A 13,757-nucleotide genomic window follows, 5' to 3' on the forward strand; every position below is an offset into this window, starting at 1 on the left:
CACCGCCTCGGTTACAGCGCGCTATATAAGCATCCAAGACAATTTCGGAAGGAGATATCCTCCCATAAAGAAGTTGTGTTCAGAAAACCCAGTTGACTTCTACACTGGTACCCCAGTTCGCTTCTAAGCACTGGCATCGACTATATCAGCTCGGGTCGCAACCGACAAAGATTAGTCCTACTTACCAAAACCCAGTTTACTTAACACTGGTACACGATTTGCCTGGTTCGAAAAGTGGTTCGAAAGTGGTTCGAAAAGTTAAACTCTGAGACTAGAAATTTATCGAGAACAAAATATATTCATTATCAATAGTGGATAAAGCCGTCCAGGCATCAAGTCTTACAAAAATCCAGAATTAAAAGAAGGAATTTAGCCATCACGGATCTACTCATCCCGCTCCTCCGGAACATGTGCGACTTCGGAACTCAGATTCGTGCCGGCCTGATCCGTAATACCAATTCCCGCGGCAACCCCCTCGATTGACCTGTTTCCGAAATTATCTTCAACAGAATCCGGGGAAGCCGGAGGAAGCCTCAGATCCTCTCGCAGCTCGGTTCCGATCCGCACAAACTCCTCCTCAGCATCTCCATACTCAGCTTTCCACTGGAGAACTTCCTCCTTTTCATCTTCGACATTTTTGCCACCTTCAAGGTCGGCGATCAATTCAGCGTTAGCTCTGGCCTGGACTAGGAACATGTAGCGCTCGGACGCCTTCCCATACAGATCCATCTTCGCCTCTATCGCCTCGACCTTCTTGGCAAACTCCTTCCTAGCCGTTTTCCTCTCCCGACGTACTTCCTTCTCCCGAAGCGACTTCTCCTCGGTGAATACTCGGTTCAAGCGTTCGATTTCGGCTTCCATCTTCCGACGGAGGCGAAGAACGTCCTCAACCGCCTTCAATCGCTCGACCTTCTCTGTCTTAGCCAACGCTTCGGCTTTCCGCCTGGCCTCATCTGCATCGGCAACCTTAGTCGCCGCCTCGGCAATCTTGGCCTCTGCCTCGGCATTCTTGGCATCCTCCTCAACTATCTTGGCATCGGCCCCAGCAATTCTGACCTCCGCTTCGGCTCGGGAAGTCTCGTATCTACGGTTCGAAGAGTCGTAGGCTCGAACCATGCGGTTCATCGAATGGAAAGCCTGGAACGCAAAAACTAAAGTTAGTACTAAGAATTTTAAAAGGTTTAGGATGCTTCGGAGATAAACCAGTACCTTCAGGAATCCCGCAGCAGTTTCGCGGTAATTTTCAGCCTCCAGCAAGGCCTCGGGCGCAGCTAGGCTCGGACCCGAACAAGAAGCGATAAGATTAGCAGATGCCGTCTTATCCTTGTAGATGGGAGCCTCGTTGCGACTCCTCTTCTCTTTCCTACGACCTCCCGAGCTATCACCTCGGGGCCTCTTAACCTTCGCCTTAGCTTTCGCCTCGGCACCAAGAGCGACAATAGCCGAGGTCCCTACCACCTCGGGGATATCGGTCGGAGGAGAGATATGCCCGGCCGCCTCGGGCACGATCGAAACCATATCCCGAGCTTCATTGGTCGCCTCGACACCGACGACTTCAAGACTGGCCTCGGGAGGAGTAGGAGGTCTGAAGTTTGCCTCCAAAACAGCTTTTTCCTTAGTCGCCTTCTTTTCGGCAGCTTTCCTGGCTCGCAGAGACTGCGCGGTGCCTTGCATCTCGATAAGATGATCTAGGCGATGATCAGACGATTCGGAAGAGGATTGACAAGGAGCTCCGTGCAGTAGACGCAGGGCTCTCTCAATTCTTTCTTGGGAGAAGTGTTTCGTCCAATCGCACTTCCGAGCTATCAGTTCGTCGTGCAGATCTAAAAAGCCTTCGGGGACGTCTTCGAGAAATGACGAATTCTGATCTGCGAAAACAAGAAAATATTTAGTGAAGTTCAAAGCAAAACAAAACAGCAAGTATGGCTTCGGGCGTAGTACCGATTGTTCTCCACTTTCCAACAACTTTCCCTAAGTAGTCCTCGTTATTGATCAAGAAGACATTTTATTCTAACTAAGTAATAGTTAAGGATGAAATGGGTTTCGTGTTATGCAAGTAACAAGTTCAAATAAGAGGAAGAGAGGTGTAACGGCTACCTTTGACCGTACGGACGCGGGAAGGAGATAAGCCTTATCCGGATGGCTCTCAAGCGCGTGTACGGCCTTGGCGTTTAGCTTGTGAACGTTGTAGTGAGCTGTAAAGTGGCAAAAGCACATGGTGACTCACTAGGCTAAATGAGGATGCGTTTAAGGTTATGTGCATACCCATTTAGACCTAGTAAGTCCTCTATATAAACCGTGTGCAGCCGCACATCATTTGTAACTTTTATGACATTACAATAAATCATCTTTCTCTCTTATTCATCATGTTCATCTCTATTTTCCCTACTTGATTCTAAATCTTTTACATGGTATCAGAGCGTGTTCGATTCTTGAATCTTTTCTCTCTTATTCTTAGCCTTTCGATTTCTTTTCTTTGAGTTCTGTTCTTTGGTTTGCGGGATAGAGTTTAATCTTAGTTCCGGGTTTTGCTGTTCTTGGGGTAGAGTTTCTTAAAGTCTTTGGTGAGGATTCCAGTCACAAGAGTTAGGATATCTTTGAAGCGTTTTAAAGGTTTCCTAAGGAGTTTAGGTTGGGTTCATAACTAAAGGTTGAAGCTTTGTCACGAAAGGTTGAAGCTTTGTCTCGGGTTTGAGTTTGGTTGAAGCTTTGTCACGAAAGGTTGAAGCTTTATCTCGGATTTGGGGTTTTTGAACGGTTCAAAATCGAGTCTTTACTCTTGAAAGATGGCGCTTATGGTTCAAGACGTGAGCAAGGCTTACAAAGATCTGAAATTTCCGGTTGTGTTAAATGGAAACAACTACCTTCTATGGAAGAGAACGACGACGAATGTTTTGGGTGGGAGAGGACTCACAAAACACATTGAGTCTACCTATGAAGAAGTGAAGGCGTTGGAAGAAAGCTTGGTCAAGGAGACTTGGACGCAAGAAGACTTGACGGTTCTAAGTGCTCTCCATTGCTCTCTCGAGGCGTCACTCTTGGAAGGGTACTCCTATTGCGAGACATCTAAAGAGCTATGGGATACACTTGCTAATGTATTCGGCAACGAGTCAAACTTGACAAGAGTTTATGAGCTCAAGAAGACTCTCGGAAGTCTAAGTCAAGAAGACAATGATTTCAATACTCATTTTGGGAAGTATAGGTCTCTAGTTGCTGAACTAGAGATGCTAAGGCCATTCACCACCGAAGCCACAACACTTAAAGATCGCCGAGAGCAAGACCGTGTCTTCGGGTTGTTGATGACACTTAACCCGACTTACACGGATGTGATTCAACACATTCTAAGGGATGACAAGGTTCCTACTTTGGAGCAAGTGTGTGCAAAGATACAAAAGGAGTTTGGATCACAAGGGTTATTCGGCGCTAAAGGCGAAAATCTACCTACGGCGAACAAGGCGGGGTTCGTGAAACACAAGGACAAGAAGGCTTTGGTTTGTGATCATTGTAACAAGAAGGGTCATACCAAAGAAGATTGCTGGATCCTACACCCCCATTTGAAGCCGGAGAAGTTCAAGAATCTCAAGCCAAAGGCGAATGTGGCCAATGCGAGTGACGGTGGACAAGAGAATGAAGAGAGGGCTATTGTTCAGTATGGTCAACAAGAGAAGGCGTTGCAAGCCACGATTCAAGAGAAGGGCGGTGGATCATCCTCTCAAACTCAAGAAACCATTGTGATGAACAAGGCGGACCTCGAATCTCTCATTCACTCAATCGCATCAAAATTCAGCACCGGCGGTATCTCTCTCTTCACTTCTAATTCTCATGATCCAAAGTCATTAGTATTAGATTCAGGAGCTTCTCATCATATGATTAGTAACCCTAAGTTGTTAGAGAACATTAAACCGGCTTTAGGAAGTGTTAAAGTTGCGAATGGTCATAATGTGCCGATTGAAGGAATAGGAAGTATAAACCTATTTAGTAAACGTTCTAGTGCTTTCTATATGCCTAAGTTTACTTCGAATCTTCTCTCGGTTAAGAAGACTACTAGAGATTTAGATTGCCTTGCTATTTTCAGTCCTAATGATGTGAAATTGCAGGATATTAAGAGTGGTAATGTGTTTGGACAAGGTGGTACTAAAGATGATCTCTACGTGCTTGAAGACACTTCTCTTAATTCTATCTCGAATAATGTTGCTTCTTATATGATTGCAAACAATGTTAAAACTTCGGTTGTTTTATGGCATAATAGACTTGGTCACCCTCATTCTAGAGCTTTAAATTTGCTTTTACCGGGTTTTTCTTATGATTGTGCTAAATGTGAAGCATGCATTTTAGGAAAACATTGCAAAGTAGTCTTTCCTAAATCAAATACTATCTATGAAAAATGCTTTGATCTTGTGCATTCGGATGTTTGGACCTCACCTTGTGCATCTAGAGACAATCATAAATATTTTGTCACCTTTATAGATGAGAAATCAAAGTATACTTGGGTAACCTTGCTTCCATCTAAGGATAGAGTCTATGATGCATTTATAAACTTCCAAAATTATGTGACTAATCATTTTGATGCCAAGATTAAGATCCTTAGAACAGACAATGGAGGAGAGTACACAAGCACTAAGCTCAAAACACACTTGGAAAAATGTGGAATTCTACACCAAACAAGCTGTCCATACAACCCTCAACAAAATGGTGTTGCCGAGAGGAAGAATAGACACCTAATGGAGGTGGCGAGAGCTATGTTATTTGAGAAGCACATGCCAAAGCGGTTTTGGGGAGATGCCGTGTTAACTTCATGTTATCTCATAAACCGAATACCAACCCGTATCCTCAATGATCAATCTCCTTTTCAAGTTTTGAATAACCAAAGTCCTAACATTGATCATTTAAAGGTATTTGGAAGTGTGTGTTTTGTTTTTGTCCCAGGTGACTTGAGGAACAAGCTAGAGCCCAAAAGCACTAAGTGTGTATTTATTGGATACTCAACAACGCAAAGAGGCTATAAGTGCTATGATCCGGTCATGAATAGGTACTATGTATCTCGGGATGTAAAGTTCATGGAAGATGAGGCCTATTTTGGAGAGAAGAGTTGGGAAGGTGTGAAAGACTTACCAAATTCGACTTCGGATAGAGCTAGAAGTCTCAAGCATATTCTTGAACATTTGAGTAATGGATGCTCCCGTCAAGAAGAAAGAGGAACCATACCAAATGATAGCACTATTGAAGCTCAAGAGAGTGGCAATGATATAGCTCAAGAAAAGGGTAATGACATGTCACAAGTAGCTTCGGATAATCAAGGGAGTGGTAGAGAAGAAAGGTCTAGTGAAGAGGTGGTAGAAGGGAATTCATCTAATGAAGGAGAGGATATTGATTCTCCAAGTAATGATGAGACATATCAAGTTCCACAAGCAACACAAGACCCTATCTACACTAGAGAGAATCCAAGAAGGAGTATGAGAGAGAAGAAATCCCCATCTAATTGGAAGAATACTAGAGTGTACTACAATTGTCAAGCCGTGGCTCATCCAATTCAAGCGACATGTTCGATTGACCTTCTTCCCGAAGAACATAAGGCTTTTATTAGCAAGCTAGATGTGGAGTTTGTTCCACAACGATATGAGGAAGCTAAGGGAATCAAGGAATGGGATAATGCGGTTGATGATGAGGTTCAAGCTATGTTAAGAAACCATACATGGGATGAAGAAGAGCTACCACAAGGCAAGAGGTGTGTGAGTTCGAAATGGGTGTTTACTATCAAGTACAAGAGTAATGGAGATATAGAAAGATACAAGGCAAGACTAGTGGCAAGAGGATTTACTCAAACTTATGGTGATGACTATCGGGAGACATTTGCTCCGGTAGCCAAGCAACATACGGTGAAAGTGGTTCTTTCTTTGGCGGTCAACTTGGATTGGGAATTATGGCAAATGGATGTTAAGAACGCATTTCTGCAAGGAGAGCTAGAAGAAGAAGTCTACATGACCCCTCCTCCGGGTCTAGAGAACTTGGTAGCTCCGGGAAAAGTGTTAAGACTCCGCAAAGCTATATATGGTCTAAAGCAATCTCCAAGAGCTTGGTACCACAAGCTAAGCTCCACGTTAAAGGCTAATGGATTCAAGAAGTCAGAATCCGATCACACCTTGTTTACTCTCCAAAATGATCAAGGCATTGTAGTTGTCTTAATCTACGTTGATGACTTGATCATCTCGGGGAGTAACAAGGAAGGTATTAAGTCTATCAAAACCTCTTTACACAATGCTTTTGACATTAAAGATCTTGGTGTGTTGAAATATTTTTTAGGTATCGAAGTGTGTAGATCACCGGAGGGTCTATTTCTCTCACAAAGGAAATACACACTCGATCTTCTAAAGCTTACGGGAAAGCTAGGAGCCAAACCAGTTTCAACACCATTAGAGCCAGGATATAAGGTCACTCGAAAGGGGGAGAAGAATGATAGACCATACCATTGCCCGGAGCAATATAGAAGACTTGTGGGTAAGCTAATCTATTTGACCTACACTCGGCCTGATATCTCTTTTGCAGTGAACCAAGTGAGTCAACACATGCAAGAACCCACGGTGTACCATTGGAGTATGGTAGATAGGATTCTAAAGTACCTCAAAGGAAGCCCCGGCCAAGGTATTTGGATGGGAAAGAACTCAAGCACAGAGATAGTTGGGTATTGTGATGCGGATTATGGAGGAGACCGTAATGATAGACACTCGACAACCGGCTTTTGCACCTTCATTGGAGGAAACTTGGTGACTTGGAAGTCAAAGAAGCAAAAGGTGGTGTCATGTTCAAGTGCTGAAGCGGAGTATAGAGCTATGAAGAAGCTTACAAATGAGTTGACATGGTTAAAGGCGCTTCTTAAAGACTTTGGGATAGAGCAAAAGACGCCCATCACATTTCATTGTGATAACCAAGCGGCTATTCACATCGCCAACAACCCGGTGTTTCACGAGAGAACCAAGCACGTGGAGATAGACTGTCACAAGACTAGAGAGAAGATCCAAGATGGTACTATCTTACCTTGTTACACCGAGAGTTCGGACCAATTGGCCGATATCTTTACCAAGGCGGCAAGTATCCAAGTTTGCAAGTTTATTCATGGCAAGCTTGGACTTGTAGACCTAACACACCCTTGAGAGAACTTCCCTGCTTATGTCAGTGATACTCTTTTTCCCTAAGATTGGTTTTGTCCCACGTGGTTTTCCAATCTTAGGTTTTTAATGAGGTCACTCGCATAAGTGTCAAGTTTATAACAATGAATATTGTAGTATAAACTTGAGGGGGAGTATTGATCAAGAAGACATTTTATTCTAACTAAGTAATAGTTAAGGATGAAATGGGTTTCGTGTTATGCAAGTAACAAGTTCAAATAAGAGGAAGAGAGGTGTAACGGCTACCTTTGACCGTACGGACGCGGGAAGGAGATAAGCCTTATCCGGATGGCTCTCAAGCGCGTGTACGGCCTTGGCGTTTAGCTTGTGAACGTTGTAGTGAGCTGTAAAGTGGCAAAAGCACATGGTGACTCACTAGGCTAAATGAGGATGCGTTTAAGGTTATGTGCATACCCATTTAGACCTAGTAAGTCCTCTATATAAACCGTGTGCAGCCGCACATCATTTGTAACTTTTATGACATTACAATAAATCATCTTTCTCTCTTATTCATCATGTTCATCTCTATTTTCCCTACTTGATTCTAAATCTTTTACACTCGTGGACACTATACTCATTCAAGGCTACGTAGAAGAAATGGTCAGTGTACTTCTCGTCCTTGCTCGGGAAACCACCGATAACCCTTCTATTTGGCCTCAGAGATATGTAAAATCTCTCGACGGGGCCAGGTATGCGCCGAATCTCTAGGAGATTCCTTAAGTGGCTAAGGCCGACAAGGTTGACCGTCTCAATACTCCGGACTAGAATCCCTATGAGATGGCGCAAACCTCGGGTTGTGATCTGAGACAGAGCGATCTTGTACGACCATAGAAACGCCAATACAGGCCTCGGAATCGGAAGCCATAGGTAGCAATGGTAGAAGAACCCCTCGTAAAGGGTGAAAAACCCCTCGGGTGGATCATCCGCTCGCTCATTCGAAGTTGGAAGTCTTAGTTCAATCCCCTCACTAAAACCAAATCGAGCCTTGAGATCCCGAAGCGAATCCTCCGTGCATAAAGTGGAACCCGGAGGATCAGGTTTCCTAGCTTTTTTGGCTCGTTTTCTCTTCTGTTGACCCTTGGCTGCTTGGATTTTAGCTTGGAGCAACCTAGCAGCCTCGTCAGAATCGTAGTGAATCTCCTCGGCCTTAACAGGAAGTAGAGGCGCCTCGGGGGCATTTCGCCAGCGTGAAACCCCAGCTTCATCAGCTGCCGGTGGATGGACTTTCCTCCTGCTTAAAGTCGCCTCGGGATCATCAGGCAAATCCTGATCCCGAGCCATATCTGCAACCGTATCTTCCCGAGCAACGAAACGGCTTGGGTCTTCCCCCCGAGAGGCCGACTCAGCATCACTACCACGGTACAACTCGATCTGACGATCTGTGGTATCTGCCTCGGGGTCACTCGAGGAACTCCAGACCATCTTTCTCTTGTAGACGGGGAGAAGAGTGTCACCTTGGGGCGAGTCACTGGAATCAGAGAGATACATTTTCTGGCTCGGGAGATTGAAGAAGTTGATCGGAGGAGTAAAGTTTGACAGATCGGAGAAATCAACCTAGATCTAATGACGGTGGCGCTATGACGGAAGTATTAACAGAAAAAGTAGAAAATGCAAGAAATCAAGATCAGAGAGAAGAGAACGAACCTTGAAAATTTTCCTTTGCAATTGCGAAATGAAAAAATGAATCGAAGGCTTAGCATTTATAGAGATTTGGGGCGCGTCGGGTACGAACGAGCAAAATAAAACACATCGAATCCGCGTCTGAAACGCGTCGGGCACAAACGAAGTGAGTAGGATACTTCGCATCCGCACGAGTCTCGGGAATCAGCGAAAGGACCTTTCCACTTCTCGAGAAGGAATCCCAACCGTCACACGCCAAGAGAAGATGAAACGACAGAGGAATTCGAATCGCCAAAAACTTTAAAGGGACCGAACTGTTCAAAGTAAACGGCTCGCCCTAAATGTCATAAAGCTCATCGCGCTTGGTTCTCCAAACTAACGAGCTGGGGGGCTAACTGTTGGGGTCGGGTTCTACCCTTTGGCGCCGAGCCAGACTTAGAACACTTCGGGAGTCTTTCAGAGATCATCTCGGGGCATCGCACCATTCACCTCGGGATATCTGTCTAATCGATTTAGTATACCCGAGCCCATCGCCTCGGGGATACTTAAACAAGACGTCGAAAGCACCCGAGCCCAATTGCCTCGGGGGTACCCGAGCCCGTCGCCTCGGGGATATCCTGAACAAGACGTCGAAAGCATCCGAGCCCAATTGCCTCGGGGGTACCCGAGCCCGTCGCCTCGGAGATATCCTGAACAAGACGTCGGAAGCACCCGAGCCCAATTGCCTCGGGGGTACCCGAGCCTGGTCGCCTCGGGAGTTTCTGAGCCCATCGCCTCGGGGACACCCGAAGAAGCCATCCTAGAGTGCCCGAGCCGGTTCTTCCTGTGTACCCGAGCCAGTTGCACAAGTTCCCCGAGGCGAAGTCTTCATCATCGCCCGAAGCAAAGACTTAGTAAATATTCTTCTTTAAAGGTATCATTTCCAAGCACATTATCATCTCCGAAAAAGAAGGATCATTTCCGATAAACTCGGAAATGATAAGGAAGAATCGCGAAGGATCAACTCGAATCAGGAAATCTTCCGAAAACTCCGAAGAATAAGGAAATTGTCCTAATCCGCGATATTCTAGCCGACTTCAAGATAAATGGAAATCTTCCGAGAATATCGCTGGAGAGGCGGTTTATCATCCCTATATAAAGAGATTCAAGGCTAAAACGGAGGGGCAAGCAATATCGCTCTAGAATTTACACTATCGCAAAGCTCTCACAGCACAAACATCTTTTTCCTTTTACGATCAAACTCTTGTACGATCAAAATCATCTTCTTCTTAATAATATCAAGAACACCATCTTTGGTTACAATCGTTTCTGTTGTTCTTTGAGAATTCACGATTATCGTATCCCTAAAATAAAACCCTAGACAAATCTTGATTGTGTTAGTTTCGACTTCCACATTCAAGAAATCTTTATAAATTGAAAATTAAACTTCTTTGGTAAGCTATAGGTATGAAAATATCATAATTTCGATTTAATCTAGTTAAATTAAAATTAGTTACATGAATTTCATATCTATTTAATTTACACGACCAAAATAAAAATATCTATTTAATTTACACGACCAAAATAAAAATAACAATTTAATTTATAAAACAGATGGGTTATTTATGTTAAATTTTCTAGAAATCTTTAGAAGCAAGTAAAATATCTTTCAATTAATGATAATTGGCTAAATGAGCGAAATTAATGACAAAAACGTTGATTGTTATGGAATTAGTCCCAAAAATATATGAATAAATTTATTATACGTAATTAATGTATAATATTGTTTAGAATAAGCTTTTATTATTAGTTACCATAAGTACAATAAGATTTTATTTGATTTCCATAAATATTTGATTTTATTTCGATTTTTCATTATTAATTCGAATTTATATTCCAAAAAAATTTCAAAGATCCGATTTCAGAATTTCGGGTCAATTTTCTGATTTTAACCCGACCCATTTTCATTTGTACTTCTCTTTTAATAGTATAGAGATTTTTAACCCGCGGTACATCGCGAGGCTATATTTATGTTTCTAAAGTTAATTTTTTTCTCCTATGAAAATTAGCCTTTGGATATAACATTATGTTTTTAATTATTTTAATATACATGTATGTCTATGTTTCTAGATAAAGACTCATCTATATTTGTTTGATGGGCTGACACATATAAAGCGCGGTGGTGGGCATTCTTCAGTGCAGTTGCTTTCAAGGAGGCTGTCGTGGATTATGCTCTGCGAACTGTACGCAATCTGAAGCAGTACAAGTACGATAAAGATAAAATTGGGTTCAAATGTGTTGGTTGCGATGGTACGGAAGGATCACGGTGTGATTGGCAAGTGTAGGCAGTGATTCTTCGGAGTGATTCGATGTGGAAGATTAGGAAGTTTATAGCTAAGCATAGTTGTATCCCAAATGGTGAATGTGAGATGTTTAAGGTGCCTCATATTGCTAGGTTGTTTGTTGATAAGATTAGGGACAATCCTGAGTTCCACATGCCAACGAAACTTGAAGAAATCATTAAGGAACAATGGAAGATCAGTGTCACTAGGCCATAGTGTCAGTCTGCGAGGAAGAAGACACTACAGTGGATTGAGAAGGAATACGATGATCAGTTTGCTCGGTTAAGAGACTATGCGGCTGAGATACTTGATTTAAACAAGGATTCACATGTAGAGGTTGAATGTCTAACAAGTGAAGACGGTAAAGACATGTTCAACATGTTTACACAACAAAACAACAGAAGGGTATATAGGTCTATTACTATAAGCTCTATTAGAGAGGAAGCTCTATTAGAGAGAAAATATAAAAAGTACCTATTCCTCTAATATCTAAAAAAAAGTATACAGTTTGCAAATTATTTGTGATAAAGGTGTATAGTTCGCATAATTTCTCTAAAATATACAATCCTCAAATGGTATCCATTTAACACCACTAACTTAACGTGATTGATCACTCGAAATCAAATCAAAATTCCAATTGAATACTGTTGGCAATCTTCCATCAATGATATATTTATAGTGGTTTTTTTTATACTTTAAAAATAATCACATGCATGGCCATAGCGATGGCAATGGCGAGAGAGAAGATATTTTTTTTTTTGGTTTTAATGGCGAAAAACGAAATATATTTAGAGAGTTGTCTCTCGCTTGAGTTTATCAACCAAAAACTAACATTAGAACTAAAACTTAATAGAATTGTGAATTTTGAGTTGAGGATTTTGCATTAGTTTTTGTATATTGACGTTCTAAAACTTTGAATCTTTCAATTCTGATTGTGGATATAAAGAAATTATGAGGACCACATTTTTACTATATATTTTTAGGTTGTGCATCTTCAGGTCGTGCATATTAGTATGTACCATGGTTACCTCCAAAGAGGAAACAAAATAATGCAAAATCAAAACATAAATCAAAACTCACTTCCACAATTGTGTTCTCGTTTCGTTTAGAGAGGGTGATTACAGTGAGAGTTTGTTGAGACCATTCACCAAATAGTTTCGCTCCCAAGCCATTCATATCTCTTCATTCAATAAGCAAAGATGTCTTAAAACAATCACATTTATTTTAAAGACAGAATCGAAGAATTGCCAAGGCAGCATCCCCTCCTTATCCTATTAATGTTTTTCTGGTCCTTTCCCTTCAACAAACCAACCATACTATTAGGGCATAAAAGATTAAACTTCACCACTTTCTCCATCGTTTTCTACAAGAAACACATTAAACAATTTGTGTGTGAGGGACAAAGATAATTGAAAAGATTACCACAAAGATTTTTAGGATTTTTTGCGAGATGATCACTGAACCGCAAACAAAGATGCTATGAACAGTAACTCGCGAACATAGAGACAATGAACAGTGAATGTAAACAGAAATGATTAGGTTTTTCGCGGACGAACAATGAACTGTGATGATGAGAGATGATTAAAGATGATGAATGAGAGAGACATGGTGAACAAAGACATGAGAGATGTCAGTTTAATTGATTTGTATCGAGATTTTGAGAGATCCAAGATCAAGGACAACTCGACTGTTTTAATATAAGTCGATGGTTTTAATATAAGTCGATATAGATGAAAATTAAGTCGACTAAAATAAAACATAAATCGACGGTTCAAAAATTATACCTTATTAATAAATCAACCTAAAATAAAATAAGTCTACCAAGAATAAACAAGTAGACGAAATTTTTTATAAAATCAACAATCAAGAAAAATAAGTCAAAATTTTTTAAAAAGCCGACTATGTTAAAAATCAATCAACCTAAATATAAGTCGACAGTTTTAAAACAGTTCGGTAGATAATAAATTTAGTTGACAAATAAAATATAAATCGCCAGTTCAAAACTCGACCTTATTAATTAGTCCATGTAGAATGAAGTAAGTCTACCTTGAATAAACAAGTCGACCGAAAAAATTATAAATTGATGAACAAAAAAAATTAAGTCAATAGTTCAGAAAACCGACTATTTTATAAATCAGCGAGCCAAAACATAAATCGACTGTTTTAAAATACGCCAATGGAAGTCAACATAAATAAGAAAATAAGTCAATAGTTCAAAAAAATCTGAATTTAGTAAAAAAGCAACATATAATGAAATAAATCTACCAAAAAATATCGAAAAAATTACATATTATTAGTTTGGTTATTATAAATTATATAAATTTGAGCTATTTGAAATTACAAATCTAAATAAAATTAATATAAATAAAGAGAAATTTAGCTTAACTCAAAGTTGTAAGAGAAGCTGCTTCTATCCTTAATCAACTTTCTGATTGTTCTATAAATTAACAAATAAACAAAACTTCAAATGTTCTTTTGAGACATGTGAAGATGAGCAAAAAGAGAGTAGGAGATGCTCAACATTTTACCAAATACGATTAGAACAGATTATTCCTCTTGTAAGATAAGAGATGACTATATATCAGTGTCAAGAAAGCGCATCGCTAAGCGGGCGCTGAAACAATGCCTAGCGCCTAGAACGCCTAATCGGGGC

At 41.2% G+C, this 13,757-nt stretch overlaps 1 protein-coding gene across 1 annotated transcript; it reads right to left on the reverse strand.

Moving 5' to 3' along the window:
• Nucleotides 1-384: 384 nt before the first annotated feature.
• Nucleotides 385-1,518, reverse strand: LOC110228274 (uncharacterized protein At3g60930, chloroplastic-like). The gene is made up of 2 exons (XM_021025057.1): nt 1,210-1,518; nt 385-1,137 (listed from the first exon to the last, which is right to left on the reverse strand). Exons 1-2 carry the CDS (start codon nt 1,516-1,518, stop codon nt 385-387), a joined length of 1,062 nt encoding a protein of 353 aa, XP_020880716.1.
• Between the last annotated feature and the right edge of the window lie 12,239 nt (nt 1,519-13,757).

Source organism: Arabidopsis lyrata (genome assembly GCF_000004255.2).
Source record: "Arabidopsis lyrata subsp. lyrata unplaced genomic scaffold ARALYscaffold_5, whole genome shotgun sequence".
In the NCBI taxonomy this organism is placed as follows: domain Eukaryota; kingdom Viridiplantae; phylum Streptophyta; class Magnoliopsida; order Brassicales; family Brassicaceae; genus Arabidopsis; species Arabidopsis lyrata.

Excerpts from the sequence above, each read along its gene's own strand:
- LOC110228274 (XM_021025057.1), bottom strand. The coding sequence starts at position 1,518 with ATGGTTTCGATCGTGCCCGAGGCGGCCGGGCATATCTCTCCTCCGACC. Across the intron at positions 1,138-1,209 it reads CTGCTGCGGGATTCCTGAAG|GCTTTCCATTCGATGAACCG; the intron begins GTACTGGTTTAT and ends TTTGCGTTCCAG.